General features: G+C 37.4%; 1 protein-coding gene across 1 annotated transcript in view; it reads right to left on the reverse strand.

The window, feature by feature from the left end:
- Nucleotides 1-1954: 1954 nt before the first annotated feature.
- Nucleotides 1955-17417, reverse strand: part of Gabrg3 (gamma-aminobutyric acid type A receptor subunit gamma3) — a 612827-nt gene continuing 597364 nt past the window's right edge. The window contains exons 8-10 of the mRNA XM_045146493.1: nt 8068-8264; nt 7702-7761; nt 1955-3566 (exon numbers count right to left, since the gene is read on the reverse strand). Coding sequence (XP_045002428.1) covers nt 3285-3566; nt 7702-7761; nt 8068-8264 — 539 coding nt within the window. The 3' untranslated portion in view covers nt 1955-3284. The remainder of the gene's footprint in view (nt 3567-7701; nt 7762-8067; nt 8265-17417) is intronic.

Consider the following 17417-nt stretch of genomic DNA (forward strand, 5'->3'; position numbering starts at 1 on the left):
AAATGAAATCCTAGCCGGGTGTGTTGGTGCACGCCTTTAATCCCAGCACTCGGGAGGCAGAGGTAGGAGGATCACTGTGAGTTCAAGACCACCTCGAGACTCCATAGTGAATTCCAAGTCAGTCTGGGCCAGAGTGAGACCCTACCTTGAAAAACCAGAAATGAAATCCTATTTTCAGTCATGCATAAAACAGAAATAAATCTTGGCACAAAATCTAGCTGATTATAGGAAATGGAAATCCTTAGAAGGTATGGGAATTATTTGGGAATTAACTTTTATTTTAAGGCATGTTTTGGGTAAATAGGGACAGTACTGGCTGATTCCAGAGTAAATAATACTAACATTTTCCTCTGTCCAGCAACTGGTCAGCAGTGTTCAATCTTTCTAGGGTTTGAAGAACCATTTTGCTTTAATTCCAGTAGGTTGCAAAATGCTTTCTTTTTTAGTTTTTCTTCCTTTTTAACTCCATCACATAGATGCAGTTTGAAAGACAGTCACAGTTTTTAGTATGATCCACAGTGGTCAGAAATTTGGAATCCTTTTCCAAACACAGGGCCATTACCCCCTCCACTTAAGAGATGTCTTAAAGTGAGGCACAGAGTAGCACCTTTGAAAAGCAGGTTGATCAGACAACTAATAAGCATTCTCCAACTCTACACAAAGCAAGCAGAGGACAGCTGGACAGAATGGTCTTGGGCCTATGTCCTACCTATGTCCCTCCTAAGCATCATTGTGATGGAGAGCTACCAACTAAGGAGGGTCACTTTTCTTTCTTTCCATGCTGTCAACCTCTGCCTATCTTCCCTAAAATAAACACATTTATCTCTTAATGACCCATGCTCTCTGCCTGCCAAGGACATGAGTGTCTTCTGTTTTGAGGGCGGATTGTGTCATCTTGGGAGTTCAGATTGACATGGGAACTGAGTGAATTTTGCAGAGAATTGGGCACTGGCATGCTCTTGGCAGATGTGTTCAGACTGCTCAGTGTGCAGTAGTCTATGATTTATTAAGTGAACATTGCTTAGACTCTCTCAAAATGAGTATTCTTTCATGGAGAGGAAGCCAACAACGGCTTTGTTTTGATCAGGACTGCAAAAGTTGGGCAGGCCGAAGAGGATGGTGGGAATGAAAAAACAGGCTAGTGGCACACATGTCTTGTAAGTAAAATTTCATGGGAATTGATAATGATATCCAAATACTGAGAGGTTTTGAAACAATAGGCAACAGTAGGGTTGTTTTCATAAGGTAGCATGTTATAATAAATTCTTGTAATTATACTTCTCTCAAAAAATTCACTAACAATTTAGTTCTCTGCAGAACTTCTATTAAAGTGTAACAGGTCAAAATTCATTATAGTCTTAGAAACTGTTAATCTGCAATGTTTGCAATTATCTTTGTGTCATTTACTCACTATACTTGGTGCAGTGGTTCCTTCAGCCAGAGCACCTGCAGGGTGGGCTTGCCTAAGATGAGAAGCTAAGTTGAGACACACTAATGTGTGTAATTCTCCAACAAGAGAAATTTCAACCTATTTCAACAGGTATTTATTATTTTATTTTTAAATTGAAATTTCTAAATAGAAGTCAGTTGGATTGTGTAACAGCTACCTAACAAAAAGTCAGGGGAGAAGGTGGGATGTAATGTCTCACACTATATGCTCTATTTGTGAAAACTGGGTTGTCATAATACACTTTTTCATATGTACTTGAAATGCAACAAAGTTAGTAAGAGTAGACTTATCTAATATCAGATTTTCTGGTCTCTTCTATTCCTATATATTTCTCTGGAGTGCATTTAATAAATTTTGTGAAGTTAGTACTTTTATATACTTTCTATGTATGATTTACCTTTCTCTGAATAATCATATGGTATATACAATAGAAAATTGAAGAGTAAAATTATTTCCAAAAAATTAATTCAGTTTCCTGTGTAATAAAAATGAGAAGCACAAAGATTCTGCTTCTAAAATTTTAATAGTTCCAAAGCAATGTTATTGAGTAGGAAGGGCATTTTTCCCAATTCTCTCAGAGTCCTGCAAACAACTACCATTCAGTTATGGCAAAAAACTTATATCCAGAAGCAAATTTGTTTTGTGTTATAAAAATATCAAAAGAGCACTGGTTTCATGGGACTTTTTCTTAGGGATTTTTCTATGTATTCATATTTCAAAGTATAAAATAATTTTTATTCATCAAAATATGTAATTAATGATAGCCATTATCCTTTTTGCATTTAAAGTTGGTTTGGGTTGAAAAGTAATGTTTATTATGAAATTTTTGAAATCCTATCTACATTCCTTTCACACTCTGGAATATGTTTTCAAAAAAAAATGGCCTGTACATGTTGTATATCTGACTTTACAAGATGAGGGCAATTAACCCTTAACAATCATGTGAGCTAGACATATAACTATGGAGTTGAGATTTGGCCCAGCAAAACACAGCTATTAGGGGGGAGTGTTGGACTCAAGTCAACTAATCAGAGAAGCAAATGTCCAAACATTGTTGGTTCACAGTAGTCCAGAACAAAATAATAACCTCATAATGTTCAGACATAATCAATAGCTTGGATTTCAGCAATATAAGTTTTGAAAGTTATATGGTTTTTCCTCAAATGGAAGCTTGTGGACAGTGCATGTATATTTTCCCATCCTCCCAGACCCAGAGAAGGGAGATAAAGGGAGGCTCACCAAGGACAATGGTGCCAGGGAAAAAGAGGCATCAGAGAGGGGACCAAGCTCACTGAAGTTCAAGCTGGATCCCAAAGTACTGTGAGCACAGGTCAGAAGTCAGCATGAGCTTGTCTCCTCCAGGAGAGATTCTGCACACACGAGTGCTGATGACAAGGCCCACATAAGAAACATACATAAGGGATGGTGGTGCTAGAACCCCTCAAATATTTGTTGTCATATTTTCCATGAGTCTTGGCAGGGTGCTCAGCAGCTTCCAATAACCCACACAATTCAAAAACATCACTAAACTTTAGCATCAAGAAGGGATTTGCAATAATGTCAACTTATAATTCAACTATTGTGTGTGTGTGTGTGTGTGTGTGTGTGAGTGTGTGTGTGTGTGCATATGTATACACTTGTGAGTGAGCAAGTGAAGTATTTGTTAGGAATGTTTGCCAGATACTTCCCATGCTACTGGACAGTAGTTTCTAATAAATTGAGCACTGTCCTTCCTTGCTACTCTCAGTTGGTCATTGCTGGTGGGGTGGGGTGTGACAGAATGGAAAGTATGTATGTGAACTGAGTGCTCCTCACTGATCTCCAAGAGCAACATTTAAAGGTACAGGTATCCAACCCAATAGACCAGGTTAAAGAGCAGGAAAGACGTGGGGAAAAAGACCCGCGAGTATGAGTCCAGCTCAGAGATGTCTATGTGAATTCGGCCCTTTCTCCAAGATCCCGATTTACACTCCTCATAGCAGCAGAAGAAGCTCTGACAGTCTTTGCCGTCCAGGCACTCGTAGACACAGGTATCTTCGAATTCCTGCCAGTACATGGAATTGTTTAAAGTGATCATCACGGGTGGTGGAGGCCTCATATCCAGAAGAGAGTAGTTCTGCAGGTACAAGAACACCACAGCAATCATCATGAAACAGTCAAACCCAGCCCAACCTGCACCACCCTGTAACATAAGTACATCTCTGCCAGCTCTTTGACACAGGGGAGGAGGCTTCCATCATGCCATGCATCTCTAGCCCTGGGAAGAGTTTTTCCTTTCCACCGTGGCAAATCAATGTGCAAGGAAAATTGTTTTGCAGTTTCAAATTCTCATGTGCTTGATTTGGGTTTGGGAGGATGAATGCATTTTTGAATGTATGTTTGCTATTTCAAGTCTTGAGTCTGCCAACTTTTCTGTTGATGGAGTAAATATGTACTTTTAACTGCTTTCTCCCTTAAAGGTTAAACCATACCTTTATTAAAGTGTGGAGAGGTAAACCTGGTACCTTTTCTAATTAGAAAATAGTAAAATGTATGGTATAGAAGAATAGTGAGAGAATTTTTTGCTCTATGTAATTCAGTGGACTTTCTGTGTGGGACTACTTCTCATCTCCAGAAAGACCAAGGAATTGCAACTGGAATGCTCTCTACTGCCAAGCTCTCCTCAAATAATAGAAAAGTCAATGCAAAGAGGACAAAGTAGTGTGAAGCACTTCTTACTAGCCTCTCAAAAATAAGAGGACTCAGTCCTGGCTTTTGAGAAATTTTTTTCAGACAGTTGTTTGCCTCATGCATGTGATTGTTAATCATACAGCACATTGAGTTCTGTTAGGAGAGATGGGAGTAAGTTTGACTAAGTAAAGAACGGAACTGAGAAGTTAGGTCTGTCTGATTTAGTTTTCTTTTTCTTTCCTTTCCTTTCCTTTCCTTTCCTTTCCTTTCCTTTCCTTTCCTTTCCTTTCCTTTCCTTTCCTTTCCTTTCCTTTCCTTTCCTTTCCTTTCCTTTCCTTTCCTTTCCTTTCCTTTCCTTTCCTTTCCTTTCCTTTCCTTTCCTTTCCTTTCCTTTCCTTTCCTTTCCTTTCCTTTCCTTTCCTTTCCTTTCCTTTCCTTTCCTTTCCTTTCCTTTCCTTTCCTTTCCTTTCCTTTCCTTTCCTTTCCTTTCCTTTCCTTTCCTTTCCTTTCCTTTCCTTTTCCCAGTCAAGTTTTCATCCACTCATTCCTTCAAACCTGTTTCATGAAGCCCCTTGTTAGTAGAGTGAAATTGGGACCGTTGACAGAAGAGAAGACGGACTTCAGCTAGGCAGTGCAGACCTCAAGGAAGATACTGAGCCAGATTGGGCAACAAAAAGCTCCTTAGAGGTGGGACAGCTCCCCAGAGATCTACAGTTGTAGGCAAAGCAGGAACAAGGCCTCCCGGTTACAAGCCAAACCTCAATTTCAAGTCTTTACTTAGGGACAAAAAAAAAAACCCATGGCTCCAGAATCCCAGAAGAGATTCCACAGGATATTCAGTAGGGCTCTGGGTCTTGACAGTTTTGGAGTTGAAATAAAATGAATGAATTCCATTCCCCAGGTGGAAATAAAGCTTAGGATGCTACAAGCTCTCAGTGGCTGTACTCTATGCTGTTAAACTCTTTTCTACTTGCACTATTGTCATTGGTCACAAGTATTTCAAACTATACCCAGAAATTTTAATGAATGTTCCCTCAAAGTCATTCTTGGCCAAGCCACTGTGTGACTCATTCCTAATCAAAATATGCTTCCCATGTGAAAGGCATTAACCTCGCATTTGATGAGTTAGGAAGATGAGCCACAGGATAGTTGGAACAATTTTCTTCAACCACACATTTCATGGAATCTTGCTCTCACCCTTATGGAACATGGGCCTTATGGAGGTCTCTGTCTCCCTCCTGCTTCTCCTTGTGTTAATGAAATATACAATTGACAATACAGTTGACAATTCCCATCGACAGCTGGAAATCCTCTTCCCCTCTGGCTATCACATGAGCTCTGGTGAATGTCTGGCTGACTTCTCACCAGGCCTGACACCTTCTGTTGTGAATTATCTTCATACTTTCTTCCAGGTCATTACACATTTCTGTTTTTCAGTTTGTTTTTTGTTATCGTCTTGGGAAAATTTCTTTTTTGCTGTGTTAAAGAACTTAAAAAAAAATTTGAACATATCATTTCTATACCAAAATTGTCAATATTTTTCCCTCAATTCCCAGATTCCTGGCTGTGTATAGAAATGTGCTCTTGGGGCCTTGAGCTATTAATTTTGATGTGTTTTCCCCTATGGTTTATCCTGGCACTATTTGGAAGCATTTTGGTTGACATCTCATGGCTTCAAAGTGGCTTGCCCACCACATTTTTTTTTGTCAGAACAGCCGTGATACCCATTTGTAGTATATAGATAACTATAGCTTGCTATACGAAAAAGGATGAGAAGCATGAAATATAAGGCAGTTGTATAGTTAAAGCCACTGTGATGTCTGGGCAAACTCAAAACATGCAGTGTAGCTTAGTGAATGGCTACATATAAAGGAGTAAAAATGATAATTACATTTAAAGCATTGTATGGTTAAAGTAGTGGTTCTATCAGTGATTTGAAAATGAATTTCTCACTTTTCAGAAAATTTTCTTTCATACCAATGTCTATGGAGCTAGTTTTTCCATTCTTCAGTGTTTGGTTGTGAGCATAAGACACACTGATATTAAATATGTCTATATGTTTTCTCAACATTTCTCAAAAGAAAGGGAGGTGAATTATGACTGTCCTAATAGAAGGAGCACCTTCCAAAGCAGGACACAGGGACCAGAAGCCACAAGGAGGCTGGCAGCTTGACAACATAGAACTTAAATATAATGCATGTCAAAAAAAAAAAAAAATCACAAGAGGGCTGGAGAGATGGCTTGCCTGTGAAACCTAAGGACTCATGTTTGACTCTTCAGATTCCAGTAAGCCAGATGCACAAGGTGATGCATGTGCACAAGGTTGAGCATGAGCAAAAGGTGGTGTACATGTCTGGAGTTGTATTACAGCAGTTGGAGGCCCTGGTGTGCCAATTCTCTCCCTCTCTCTCTCTCTCTCTCTCCCCCTCTGTCTGTCTCACAAAAAAAAAAAAAAGAAAAAAAGAAAAAAAAAGGACAGTCTGTTGGGCTTGCCTCAATTTTTTTTAATGTCACCAGAAATGATAGTGACAATGAAAGCTAGAATAAAAAAAAGCCACATGAGAAACATAAGAAACCACAGGTTGACTTTCGTTATACATTCTAAATGTTCCTATATAAATTTCAGATATTCTATTTAATACAATACACAAATAACTGGCAGATAGATAAATTTCTTAAAAATACTAACAAAAGTCTAATAAATGTTGAAAGAGCCAGGCGTTGTGGCACAGGCCTTTAATCCCAGCACTCAGGAGGCAGAGGTAGGAGGATTGCCATGAGTTCAAGGCCACTCTGAGACTACAGAGTTAATTCCAGGTCAGTCTGGACCAGAGTGAGACCCTACCTCGAAAAACCAAAAAAAAAAAAAAAAAGTTAAGAGACATCACAAAGCAGCTCACAAAAGACAAATCAAAAATAAGTGAAATATTAAGTGTTATCAATAATCAAATATGAAAAGCATGCAGTTTCATTTTTTGCTTGGGTATCAACCAAATGAAAGAATGTTGTAAAAGGTGGCATCCAGCATGCTGTTAGAGTCACATGGATCATGAAATGAATCTGGCCCAGTGATTTTTCCTCTAAGGATTTATAAGTAACTCATCACATGTAGGTGTATGTATGCAGAATGGTGGTGAAGAAATTGTGTTGAAAGATGAAAAGGTGTGGATAAGCCTAGCGTCTAGCCGGAACTACATGAGTATCCATGTATTTTATGCATGTAAACCATTATTATGACCCTGAATTTTTTTATGACACAGAAACTTAAATACATATTTTTGAATTACCAAGGAATTTATAAAGATATATAGATAGCAATTTATTTTTCTAATATGCCTGTATAGTATTTGAATGTCTACTAAAAGTGAACAACATGTATGGTATATGGTACTGTAGAACTATTTTTTTGCTCTATTTGCAAATATTCTAATTTGATTTGTAATTAATAAGAAAAATATTTTAAGGGAGCAAATGCATCACTCATTTTTCTCCAATATATTTCATAAGCAAGAGTGTATCTTTCAAATAGGAACTTCATTTAAAGTTCTCTGAAATATTGTCATCTATAAAGTTATACATACAGAGGGTGCTTGTAGGCTTATGCGCTCAGGGATCCATCTAGAGGAGTCTGGATGTAATAACTGAAAAAAGAGAGGAAGGAAACAATTAGAAGATGTATACAGACATGTGCACTCTGCACTACCCTAGCTGAGAGCCATCTTTAATATGCTTAATAATACCTTTTCTCAAGCAGCAGAGCTGGAGACATGGGGAAGCTCAGACTTACACGTGAAGCGTACCTGTCCAGGCTTTTAGGACTGGCTGCACTAGCTACATGATCATCCTACTCTGTAAAAGTCTTAGGCATAAAACTGCTTCCATGCTCATTTATCTTAAACTCTCCTCCCACTTCATTTCAGAAAATCCTGGCCATTTATGCTGCTTACTGATGACCTCTTCTTTGTGGTGCTTGGCTTTCTGCAGCTTGAGTAGTAGTTGAGGGTGGCATACTCCATCAGAGCGGCAAAAACAAACAGGAAGCACACGGTCACAAAGAGGTCCATGGCGGTCACATAGGACACACGAGGCAGGGACTTCCTGGCGATGGTGCTGAGTGTGGTCATGGTTAGCACCGTGGTGATACCTGCACAGCGGACAGTTAGTTGTCAGTTTGAGAGGACACCATACAATGAGAACTATGTTAACTTCTGAGCTGTTGTTACTCAACACCGTTTTGTTTTTATTTATTTATTTTTGCTGGGTATGGTGGCATACACCTTTATGAGGAAGTAAGCAAGAGAGAACATTGGCACACCAGGACCTCCAGTTACTGTAATTGAACTCCAGATGTGTGTGTCACCTTGTGAGCATATGCAACCTTGTGTACTTGTGTCACCTTGTGTGCCTGGCTTATGAAAATAGAACACTGGACCCCAGGCTTTGCAGATGAGTGCCTTAACTCTTAAGCCATCTCTCCAGCTCTTTTGACTTCTTTGAAATAACTTTTACTATTGACATATGTGTTTGTGTATGTGTGTGTGTATGAATGTGTTTGTGTGTGTAGGTGCCATGTCACATGTGTGAAGTTAGAGGATAAGTTTCAGATCAGCCTTTTGCCTTTGATGCAAGGTTTCTTGTTCTGGATTCTCCCTTTACTTTTCTTTAGTGCATTACCCATGAGCTTCCAGGAAATTCTGCTGTCTCCACTTCCCATGTCACCACCAGCAGCATCAGCAACATGCTGGGATTATATGACTGCCACAAGCTTCTGGCTTTTTACATGGGGTCTGATGTTTGAACTCAGGCACTCCAGCTTGAATGATGACAGTTTTATCCACTGAACCATCTCCATAGTCCCCTTACTATGGATTTCAATGCCTATACAATCTGCAAGCAAGGTTTTAATATGTCTCACAACAACATTCACACAAAGGCAAAGCCTGATGATGTATTGACTTAAGAATTTCCTTTTTATTTATGTATTTGGGAAAGAGAGAGAGAGAGAGAGAGGCAGATACAGAAAAAGAATGAGCACATTGGGGCCTCTAGTCACTGGAAACAAACTCCAGAAACATGTGCCACCTTGTGTATCTGGCTTATGTGGGCACTGAGGAATCGAACCTGGGCTCTTAAGCTTTGCAGAAAGCCCCTTAACCATCAACCCATCTCTCCAGCTCCAAAATTTCTATTTTTAGTAATGGTGTGAAAGCAATACACATCCAATCCAGTAGCAACTGTATTTGGATTTTGAGTACTTTCCTAGACCCATGAAACATGTTAGATGTTCTCTTTCAGTGCTGGGCAGCCCCAGGTCTAAGTCAACCCTGTGATCAGGAGGCTACATGACTGGTCCTTCAGGGAACCATGTTGCTGGGTTGGGAAGTGCATAAGGGGAGGCAAAGTCAGTGTATTTCTGCCTTACCATATTTTCACCTTGTGGGGGACATAATTCCAGTGTACACTGAGGAACATCTGTACCTGAGTTGACTGATTTTAGTTACTCTCTCATCATTCAATACTCTGTCTTTCAAATGAAGATGCGGTCTACTGTGCTATTCTACACCCCACTCTTCTTCTTTCTCACTCTTCTTCTATTAAATAGATCCTTTCCCTTTACTTCCCCACCCTGTTTAATCTAATCTTTCAAGTCTGAGCCCCAGCACTCTTTCTGAGCTGCATTTCCTGAAAATACTCTTGGGCCATATTTTACCATTTTTACTCTTCTAATTTCTCCCTTTTAATTTGTATATGTGGGTGGTTCACATTGTATGTAATTACTACTACTGCTTGGGATGTACCCATCCCAGGTCATTTTGTGTATTCTCTTTACTCACTTTGTATATCATATCTTGTTTTTTCCTGCTTTTCTGGAGATAAGTTACACAATTTTTAGAATTCAATATTGAGTTTTTTCTACAACCATTTTTTTTTTTTGTGTGTGAAAGCTTTTTGTCCACACCTGCAGCTCCTATAGTGTTTTTGAGGGCATATCACTTTGTGAAATATTTTTAGTGGCTCCTTCAGGGATCATATACACATGATTTATCACTACTTGGCATTTTGTAATTTTAAACAAAATGTAGTAAAAGAGAAATCTTATATCTTTTACTTTTCTATTATCATAATATAGTTGACTCAAATATTGCCCTTAAATATTTAAGAATTACATCAGATTATATTACAATTTTTTTCATTTCAACCATTACAGGAAATTTACAAAACTCAGTAGAATAAAAGCCTGCTTTATTTATTTATTTATTTATTTATTTATTTATTTATTTATTTATTTATATCCTCACTCTTTTTTATTGCTTTTTCTTACTTCATATTCTGAAACTTTTACCTTATCACTTTCCTTCCATTTTTAATATTTTATTTATTTATGAGAGGTGGGGGAATGGCCTCTAGCCACTGCAAACAAACTGCAGACACATACACAACCTTATGCATCTATTTGGCTTACATGGGTCCTAGGGAATTGAACTGAGGTCCTTTGGCTTTGCAGGCAAGTGCCTTAACTGCTAAGCCATCTCTCCAGCCCTTACTTCCATTTTAAGAGTTTTATAGCCACTATTTTAGGATGTATCTACTACTGACAGATTTACTTTGGGTTTCTTTGTCTGAGAACTGTCTGGATTTGTCTCTTCTGTGTAGAGTTTCTCATTGGATGCATCAGGGTGAGAGCCCTCTTTTACCACTGGGCAATGTTTTGCATATCCCTCTCGTGTCCAGACTCAGATGCGAGCTCCACAGTCCTTCTATGGTGTTTCCTTCATAGGAAGGTAGCATTTTACTTTTTCCACTTTCAAGGACTCAAATTTTCAAGGACTCACATTTTTTGAGTGTGATTATAACATGTCATAGCATGAAATTCTTTAGATTTATCTCATTTGGAATTTACTTAACTTCTTGAACATGAAAATCTGTATGCTTTGTGACTAATTTGAGAAAAATGTGAATATTATTTCTTAAATTACCTTTCAGCTTTGTTCATTTCTTTTGTAAATTCAATGATACAAATATTAGATTTTTTCTTAGTATTTCACAGGTCCCTAAACTCAGCTTGCTTGATTCTTTTTAGTCTATTTTCTGTCTGTGTTGCTCATATTGAGTAATTTATCTTGGTCCAAACTAAATTCCACAAATTTTCCCCTTGGGCATCCTCCATTCTATACACTTCTGCATGTGTTTGTTTCTAAAAGTACATTTGGTTCTTCATTACACCCTGGCTGCCTTGCTGAGCTATTCATTTTTTTTGCATTTTGTTCAAGTATGTTTATAATTGCTCATCAAAGTATGTTTTTCCTGCAGCTAAAAATCCTGCTTAGAGAATTCTAACATCTGTATCATCTTAAAATTAGCATGTTTTCTGCCATGACATATAATATTTGATTGTAATTTGGATATTTGGGGGAAGTAACTTATGAGATTAAAATTCTTATTCTAAGCAGATTTTAAAAAGCAGCACAAAAAGGTAGTCATACTTAAAACATATTTAACCAGAAACCATTAGTACAAAGATTTATGCATACAATAAAAAATTTCTAGCACCAAATCCATTTAAAAAGTAGGAAGGTCCTCCTCATTGTGGGGAGAGGGGGGCATAACAGTATAGCCCAGTGAGAATATGACCAATTTAAAATATGTTCATCTATTAAAGTTATCAATAAAAATAAGGCAGGGATTTGTATTTTGCAAGGTATCTTTACTGCATACACTAATATACCTTCATGATATTGCATATTGTCCAATATCATGGCATATCTGTTTGTGCAAGCATAACTGTATGTTGTAAATGTTTTGAAGTTTTCTTTATTAAGGCTTTTTGTTCTTTGTGTGAAAATGTTTGTTTATGTAATCTAATATTTGATTTCTAGCTTTCTTTAGAAACTTCACAGTTTTAGCTTTACCATTTAAGTCTTTGCTACATGTAAAACTAATTATTGTATATAATGGGAGGTAAATGCAGGAGTCTGTTTGTATGGCAGATTTCTTAGTTGTCAGATCTTATAATATTAAGTAGCTACCGTGTTGTAGTTACTTTTCTGATCATGGTGACCAAATGCCTGGTAGAAGAAGCTTATAGGAGGAAAGATTTATTTTGGTTCATCGTTTAGAGGGTACTACTTTTATCATGGCAGTAAAGGCATGGTAGCTGAGTCTTAGCCCATGGTGGTATGAACTTGCTGCATGGCTTTTTCACATAACTGATAATGATTAGAACAAGAAAAAATAGTACTTTAATAAATTATGAGAATGTTCACTTTGACTCTTTCACACTGCCATATTGTACTCTTTTGACCCTGGATCATGTGGCGATGCCGTGAGATGGTACAACTCTTACACAATGCAGACAGAGGTGAATGGCATTGGCATTGTGACCTCAGCATCTGATTGCAAATAATTTTCACTTATTCACTTAAAGGAAACACTTTATGCCTTCTTTTCAACATATCAAAATTGAATTGGGGGTCCTCATTAAGTCAAACAAGGGTTACTTCACACAGGCGTTATTACTCAGTGACAGTTTAATAACTAAGATGACCAGGAAAGAATTAGCAGGTGGATACTGTACACAGCCAGGACATACTAAACAGTCATCTCTTTTCTCCACAAGAAATTACCTTCTTCTACTCAGCATGGCTTATTAATTTTTAACTTACAAAATATTCAGTCTAGTATTTTCAGATCTGAATTGACTGCAGGTAATAAACGATATGAAATGCAACCATGGTGGAGGAGGTTACTGCATGTTGTAGAAATGTACTGAAATCTGCAATCTGGTTTTAAAATTTTAATTTATTATTCTTTAATTTTTTAAATTTTAATTTATTTATTTGAGATAGGGGGAGAAAGGGAGAGAATGGATGCACCAAGGCCTCTAGCCATTGCAAATGAGCTCCAGAGACATGTGCCACTGCTTGCATCTGGCTTATGTGGGTACTGGGGAGTCAAGCCTGGATCCTTAGGCTTTGCAGACAAGTGCCTTAATCACTAAACCATTTCCCTGGCTCTAATTTTTGTTTTTATAACCAGTTTTGCTTCTTTTAAAATGAAGCTATTATTATGAACATGCTCATTTATAACTGATTTATTTTTCTGTTAAGTGACCTCTAAAGCCATTACTAATGCTGTTATTAAATTTCTCTCTAAAAATGAATTTCTTAATTTTAGCCATATTAATGTTTATCTTTATCTGTGTTCTTTCAAATTACCTGTAAACCTTCATGTTTTAAAACCTGCTTCCTATTGTTAGTGTATAGGTAGGTCTTACTTTCTATCTGACAATGCTTACCTTTAAACTCGATTATGATAGTCCACCACCAAATTTTATATATGTATACACACACACACACACACACACACACACACACACACACACACACACACAATTTTTATTTTGTTTATTTGAGTGCGACAGAGAGAGAAAGAGGAAGAGAGAGAGAGAGAGAGAGAGAGAGAGAGAGAGAGAGAGAAGGAGAGAGAGAGAATGGGCGCCCCAGGGCCTCCAGCCACTGCAAATGAACTCCAGACGCGTGCACCCCCTTGTGCATCTAGCTAACATGGGTCCTGGAGAATTGTGCCTTTAACTGGGGTCCTTAGGCTTCACAGGCAAGTGTTTAACCACTAAGCCATCTCTCCAGTCCCAAATAATATAGTTTTCTAATATATATCAGGGAGAGAGAGAGAGAGAGAGAGAGAGAGAGAGAGAGAGAGAGAGAGAGAGAGAAAGAAACAGAGAAAGAATGGGAGTGCCAGACCCTCCAACCACTGCAAACAAATTCCACATGCATGCCTCACCTTGTGCATCTGGCTTATGTAGGTCTTTGGGTATCAAATCGGTGTCCTTTGACTTTGCAGGCAAGCACCTTAACTACTAAACCATCTCCCCAGCCCCATCTTTCCATTTTATAGATACTCCAGTTTACCATTTTCCTCCATTGTTGCTCCTCCTTCCTTGTCCTGTGGCCCCCTCTCCTCTACTTATTTGGTCTTTTTGGGTTCTTACTTCTGTCTCTCTCTCTTTTTTTTTTTTTTTTAACTTTCTGGTTAAATATTTTGTTGCATTCTTGGGTATCATTTTCATTTCATTATATTTTCATGATTTCTCAATGGATGACAAGGTATGTGCTTGATTTACTTATAGTCACAGTCTACTTAGAGTCATTTTGATGCTATGGACTCCCTTCTGCAACATTTCATCTCTAGGAATTTGCATCCTTATCCTTCCTGTAGCCCATGATATATGTCTTTCTTTGGTTTAATTTTCATATACTTTTTATATTATTTTGAATATAATGGAAGGAATGGACATTATCCTTTATCATTCTAGGTAAATTCTCTGAGCTTCATCCTAAGCCTTCTGTCTATTTTTTATTTTGACACAGTGTAGGACTCACTAAGTTACTCAAGCTGGCTTTGAATACATTTTGTAGGCCAGCCTGGTCTTGAACTTGAAATTGATCCTCTTGCTTCGGCCTCCTCAGTAGCTGCAATTACATGCCTGTGTCACCAGAATCAGCTCAGAAAGTTAAGTTTTAATAATTATTACATATTTACCACTTCTGGCATTTTCTATTCCTTCTTACAAATCTAATTTTCTATTTGGTTTATTTTCAGTAGTATAAATTTATTTTACCTTAGTAGTTTTCCTTTAGCTTCAGATCCTCTATAGCAACTTTCTTACTTTGTGTTTCGCAAAAAGTATCTATATTCCAACACGTTTCTGAAAGTGTATTTTTTCTGGTTACAGAACTTAAAAGGACAAGTTTTATCTCTGATTTCAGTACTTCAAGAATGGCAATCCATTATCCTTTGGCTTTCATTATTACACATATTTGCAGTCTTTTTTTTTTTTTTTCTGAGATGAGATCTTTCTTTATAGCCAAGGCTACATAAACAGAAATTGAGGTCCTCCTTCCTCAAACTCCCAAGGGCTGGCATTAAGCTGTACACATCATGACTGTCTTACTAGGATATAGGATATTCTTAAAAACTATTTTATTTTTATTTATTTATGAGAAAGAGAGAGAGAGAGAGAGAGAGAGAATGACTGTGCCAGGGCCTCTAGCACCTTAGCTGCTAAACCATTTCTCCAGCCCTTTATAGGAAATTTTAATTTAGTTGTTTCCAAAGGTATTCCCCCCATTTACACTATAATAGTTTTGTTTTTATTACTTCCACTTGGATTTTACTAAACTGTTTTTAGTCTGGTGTTTTTTTTTACTAAATTTGACTTTAAAAATTTTTATTTCTCCCCACATTTTGTCCTCATTCTCTTTTCTTTTCTTTATTATATTCTATAGCTCACCAAACCTGTGCTCAATCTTTTGAATCTTTTTATCCTCTGTTCCTCAGCCTGGGCACATTGGATGTGATGATCTTCAATTTAACATAGCCTTTTTTCTGCCAGCTTCAATTTCTCTTAGTCTAAATATGAATTTATCCATTCAGCTACTGTGCATTTTGCCATAGAATTCCTTTTTCTATAATTTCTCTGATGAAGTAACCTATCTCATTTCATTAGGTTTATTTCATTGTCTCTTTAAATCTATCACATAAAACCTGTTTTAAGGCTCTCACTTTCTGATTCAGTATCAAAGTTATATTTATTTCTATTAAGTCCTGGCCACATTTTCTTCCTTTCTAGAATATCTCAGTAATTTTTACTTCATATTCAGTATTGTGGATAATATGTTATAAGAAGTTCAGGCTGTGCTATGCTTTTTAAAGAGCAGTGAATGCTTCCTTTGGACAGACAATGAACCAATGCTTGTCCTTGGCTTAGTTAAAGCTTTATATACAAAGATCTAGAGCACCCCTTAATTCTAGGCACAGCTTTTTTTGTGTCTTAACAAATAATTTAGCAGTAATGAACAATTTCCTCTCTTCTACCTGAACATTATTATAACCTAGCTGGTTGGGTAATTCTATCACCTCTGTTTGCTTGATCTCCAGCTATTCTCATATTCTTAAGTTGTGTAATGAAACCCAATATTTGAGGATATAATTCCAATAACAGACACTAAATTTTTCTTTGTTTCTGGTTTGTTAAACCTACCATGCATTTTTTATAAAATGCAAAACTAATACTAGGAGATAATCTCACTCTTTAATCTCTAGTAAATCTCTAGTAAACAAAGCTTTGTTGTCAAACAAACCAAATAATAAAATGCCAAGCACAGATCAAGCACACTGTAATATGTAATGAAAGATCTGGACTTGAGGTGACTTCTTCTTTCTGAAGGGGTTATTTTTAGCAAAAAGCATCTATACTCAGTCTCATAGCATTACTTGCCTATGCAAATCACAGCAAGGAAAGACAATTTCTTACTATCAAAATCAACATAAAAGATTAAATAATTCTACAATTCATAAGTTATATTTTAGTTAGTGGACTTGGGGACTACAGGAAAACTTGTGAGACACTAGTTTCAGTGAATGAATAACTGTTGAAAAGAATGGTCATTTTATTGTTCATTGCTAAAATTTCTATACTTAGCAGAGCTGCTTCTATGGAGAGACTTTTTAAAAATCAATATTCTGTTTTCCATTCTCAAAGATCAGTGGTAAGTTCTGTCTCTTTGGACTGAGGCTTTTGAGTTGGCAGGCTCAGAATCATATAATGCAGTTGAAACCATCTTACTTTAGGCAGCACACGTGGGACATAAAGAATAATCTGGAAAGGGAGTGAGGTTGGAGGCAGGCCTCCTAAGAGTGGCCTGAAGAAAGAGTGCCATAGTTTCTGGAGTATGCTCCCATGCAGAACTTGCCCACGGTCCTTGTGGAACTGTCTAGAGATCTGAAAACTTCCTTCAGACTAAGTGGAAACAAACCCTTTTCTCCCGTAAACTGTTTCTAATTTGGTATTTTGTCTCAGAAACAAGAAGGCAACCACTGCAGAAAATTAGCATTTAGAATGGTATGTTGCTGTGATAAACTTGACCATGAGATTTTTTTGAAACTGGTTTGCAAAAGAAAGGATTTTAAACTTTTGATGAAATAAGCAGTATGAGGCTATATGCAGAGCTTAGTGGGCTGTTTTGGTGATAGTTTGGAGGACATAATTGCAGAGGGAAGTATGGAATGTGAAGGCTTGGCCTATGATATCTGGCAGAGAGGTTAGCTTCATTCTTCCCATGTCTTAAGAACTTGAGCAAAGTTGAGCTTTAAAGTAATTAACTAGTGTATTTAACAGAGGGAACTATAGCCGAAGGATATGAAAGGTATACAACTTCACACAGAAGGAAGTGTGAGTTGGTTTTAAGATGCTTCCGCTGCAACAGTTGAAGAGATT

This window comes from Jaculus jaculus, chromosome 3 (assembly GCF_020740685.1).
Source record: "Jaculus jaculus isolate mJacJac1 chromosome 3, mJacJac1.mat.Y.cur, whole genome shotgun sequence".
Lineage (NCBI taxonomy): Eukaryota > Metazoa > Chordata > Mammalia > Rodentia > Dipodidae > Jaculus > Jaculus jaculus.